The sequence below is a fragment of the Austrofundulus limnaeus genome, unplaced genomic scaffold (genome assembly GCF_001266775.1).
Source record: "Austrofundulus limnaeus strain Quisiro unplaced genomic scaffold, Austrofundulus_limnaeus-1.0 Scaffold619, whole genome shotgun sequence".
Lineage (NCBI taxonomy): Eukaryota > Metazoa > Chordata > Actinopteri > Cyprinodontiformes > Rivulidae > Austrofundulus > Austrofundulus limnaeus.
Window position 1 is genome coordinate 153,162 of NW_013953021.1, and position 3,622 is coordinate 156,783.

The following is a 3,622-nucleotide window of genomic DNA, read 5'->3' on the forward strand; positions in this document are numbered from 1 at the left end:
CCTCCTAAAGGGTACAGGTAAAATAAAAAGAGGATTGGACCCAAAACTGTACCTTGGGGTACCCCACAAGACAGCGGTGCAACATCAGAGTAAACCTGATTCATAAAAACAGTAAAAGACCGTTCAGATAAATAAGTAAATATCTTTTTAAAAAGAATCACCTGTCTGAAAACATACATTGTAAACAAGTTGTGGTATAATCTAAGATCTCTAAATTRGATTATTTTAAGTTTAACCCCATGTCTGAGTGTTTCTCATGCACCCAAAGAGCTAAAAACAGTTACTGAGCATATATCCAGAGTGAGTGAGTGAATGCTGATTTGCAAAAGAATGCTGTGAGCAATGACTTAATAATAATGATTTATTTCTAATTATCAAAAACTGACCGCTTTGCATTCATGTGCTCATAAGGGTGCAAGATGCTCGTCTTGCTGTGCTGAAGGACCTGCTGATGCAAAGGAGTGAAGCTCATGACAAAATCACTAATAAGAGACTGAACCTCATTTACTCCAAGTTCCAGAAAGACACAGAGACCAAACTTCAGAAACGTAATGCTGATTACCTCAGAGGTAAAACATCCTCGCTGTGCTGGTCTTCTCACTGTCCCTCCTTTTCATTCTATATGTCCAAACCGTTCTGGACTGTCCTCATTGTCCTAATGAGTCTAATCCATTTTTCAAGAATCCCCAACACAAACACATGTATAACGTTCAGCTCTTTTATTTCCCTCTTCTAGCTGTGAGAAAACTAAAAGCAAGGCGAGAAAACGTGGAGGGGAAGCTGAAGCGACGGGACATTGTCACTGACCTTTGTTCCCTTCAGACCCACAAGAATGTGCTCTCCAGCAGTGACAAGAAGTTTGGAGCCCAGTGCTTCGACACGTATGAAGGTCTGAATGAAACTGCAGCTTCTGAACCCATYACAATTTACAGAATGATTCCAAAAGAACGCTATAAGAACCCAGATTCAGATTATTACTAAACTCTTGTTTGTTTTAGGTAGAGTCCTTTGGAAAGGTTATGAACAAATATTATCTTACCTGTTGTAGATTGCACTACTCTTTCATTTAAAGATACAYATTTTAAATTTGGCTAGGTTGATGAGCTAATGATYAGTCTGACTGAGACTAAAGTGAATTTCTGCCATCTTAAAACAACCTAATTCTTAAAAATACCACAGAGGCTCATGCAAATGTTATTTTAGAAGCATTTTAATTATTAACTAAAATAAAATGTCATTATATGCTTATTTAGATAAAATAACATAATTATTTGAAAGCAAAAATACCAGCTTTAGCTAGCTATAACATGGGTCAGTTCCAGCAGGAAATMCAAGATATTACTTTTCAAATAATTGTGTAATAAAAAATGCTGACAATTTAAAATTTCAAAAACACTTTTTTGCATGAACCCCTTTGACATTTTTTTTTTTTAAATTGGAGCTTTCAAGACAGCAGCAGTCTTTAGTCAAGGTCATTCAAAAAGCTTTGCACAGCAGGTAAGATAATTATTGTTCATAACCTTTTTGTAAAAAAAAAAAAAAAAAACCTAAACTATCCTTTTAAGATGACTTTTTAAACTTTGTCWCCGACAGGCTTGGTTGAGCTGGAGGCATCGCTCAAGCCATGGTGGACAATCCCCGAGCCAGACCCCTTCAAGGCTGTGAGCAAGTCTCCTGCGAAGAAAGCTGTGGAGGAACTGAATAAATACAGGGTAAACAGAAAATAGACGGATGTGTTTATAAAGCATGTTCGTTTTACATGCAGAGACGTTTTAAATGTGTGGTGCAACAGGCTCTGTTGGAGGAGGAGAAGCAGCTCATGGCAAAAAAGTCCCTGCGTACTCTTGTCAAAAAGGAGAAGCGTCCTCCACCTCCTGACATCCCCAGAGTAGAACCACCCTCAGAGGTCAGTTAATCCCCCCCGCTGATTGTTAATCTGTTATTTCTGCATAAGTGCAACTTGTTTACCAACTTATATTTGGATTTAGGAGGACGAGCGCACCGAGCTTGCAGTAATTACTTTACAAAAACTGCTCAGAGGAAGAAGTATCCAGTATGAGGTCTGTGTGTTTTTGGCAGAGTTTTAATGTAACTAAGTACAAATACTTTGTTACTGTACTTAAGTAGGAGTTTCGGTTATCTGTACTTTACTTGAGTAATTATTTTTCAGCCTACTTTTTACTTCTACTCCTTACATTTATACACAATTATATGTACTTTTTAATCCTTACATTAAAAAAAGAAGTAGAAAGTCATTTCTCCTATTTCATTTCGATTTGTTAAAAATATAATAAATAATTGTTTAAAAATATACTATCCTGAAAAATTGTGTCTCCTGGATAGAGTGAATTTAATTGTGGTTGGATAAAAAGTATAAATATATACCATTCTGATGCTGTTTTCAGTTTGTACATAATCCACCAAAGCTGCACACCTTTAGAAAACATATTTTTTGGAGATGTCACCTCCCAATAAATGTATTTTGGAAAATCTAACCATTCACTTTTACTAAATACTTTTACTTTTATTACTTAAGTATATTTAATGTCAGAAATTTACTTTTGAAATTTAAGTACAAAATAAATCAGATACTTTAAGACTTTTTTACTCAAGTAAAAGTCATGTTGGGAGACTTTAACTTTTACCAAAGTAATTTTATGATTAGAGACTTGCACTTTTTCTCAAGTATTACTTTCAGGTACTTTATACAACACATGTTTTTGGATGATGCTTTGTTTTTTAAGTGCTTCAATACCTGTCTTTACTTTGATTCATGTTATTATGCAGATGTTTAAGGGCAAAGAAAAACAAATGATGCTCATTCAGGAGCTAAGAAGCACACACGCTCTCAGCTCTGAGGAGGAGGAGCTACAGAAAGCTGACAAAGAGTTTGTAACGGCCTTAAAAAGACATAGGGAGCAGCACAGACAGCAGGTGAAGAAAAACAGAAAGGTGAAAGGTTTCCTGAACTCGCATGATCTTATTAACCTTTGTCTGCCTCTCTTCAGATCTCCCAGGAGGAAGCAGCTCAAGCCCAAGTGGTGGGCGCCGAGCTTGAACAGCTGTTCGACACCTTGTCCAAGGAGCTGATCCGTCTCCAGGAGGAGCGCAGGATCCACGCTTTTACTCTGCTGGCTGAGAGAGAGCGACGGCGGCGAGAGGCCGAGGAAGGCGGGAGGAGACAAATAGAGGAGCGCAGACGTAAAGAGAACGACGAGATCTTCAGACAAGTGCGAACCCTCTTTGATATGAACGAAAACATTTTATAGTGAGTGTTAAACTTGTTTTTCCTGTGTGTGATTGTTCTCTCCATCATGACACAGGTAGTGCAGGTGAACCAGGAAAGTGTGGACATGTTTTTGGAGGACATCATCTTGGAGAGCATAGGGCAGGTAGCTGATGAGCAGGCCAGAGAGAAGATCCGCATACGGGCAAAGGAGCTCAATGATGTTGCTTATATCATGGAGGAAAGGTAAATGACACCTGAGTGTGTCCGCTTAAACAACTTATACAAAAATTCAGACCTCAAAAAGACATAAAGACCTACATAATTTGTGTGTGTGTGTGTGTGTGTGTGTGTGTGTGTGTGTGTGTGTGTGTGTGTGTGTGTGTGTGTGTGTGT

General features: G+C 38.1%; 1 protein-coding gene across 1 annotated transcript in view; it reads left to right on the plus strand.

The window, feature by feature from the left end:
* Positions 1-3,472, plus strand: part of cfap91 (cilia and flagella associated protein 91) — a gene marked incomplete at both ends in the record, with an annotated part of 5,190 nt that extends 1,718 nt beyond the window's left edge. Inside the window, 8 exon segments of the mRNA XM_014027140.1 lie at positions 412-569; positions 737-889; positions 1,594-1,712; positions 1,793-1,906; positions 1,989-2,060; positions 2,788-2,934; positions 3,009-3,230; positions 3,324-3,472. Of these exon segments, the coding sequence (XP_013882594.1) occupies positions 412-569; positions 737-889; positions 1,594-1,712; positions 1,793-1,906; positions 1,989-2,060; positions 2,788-2,934; positions 3,009-3,230; positions 3,324-3,472 (1,134 nt within the window).
* Positions 3,473-3,622: the final 150 nt, after the last annotated feature.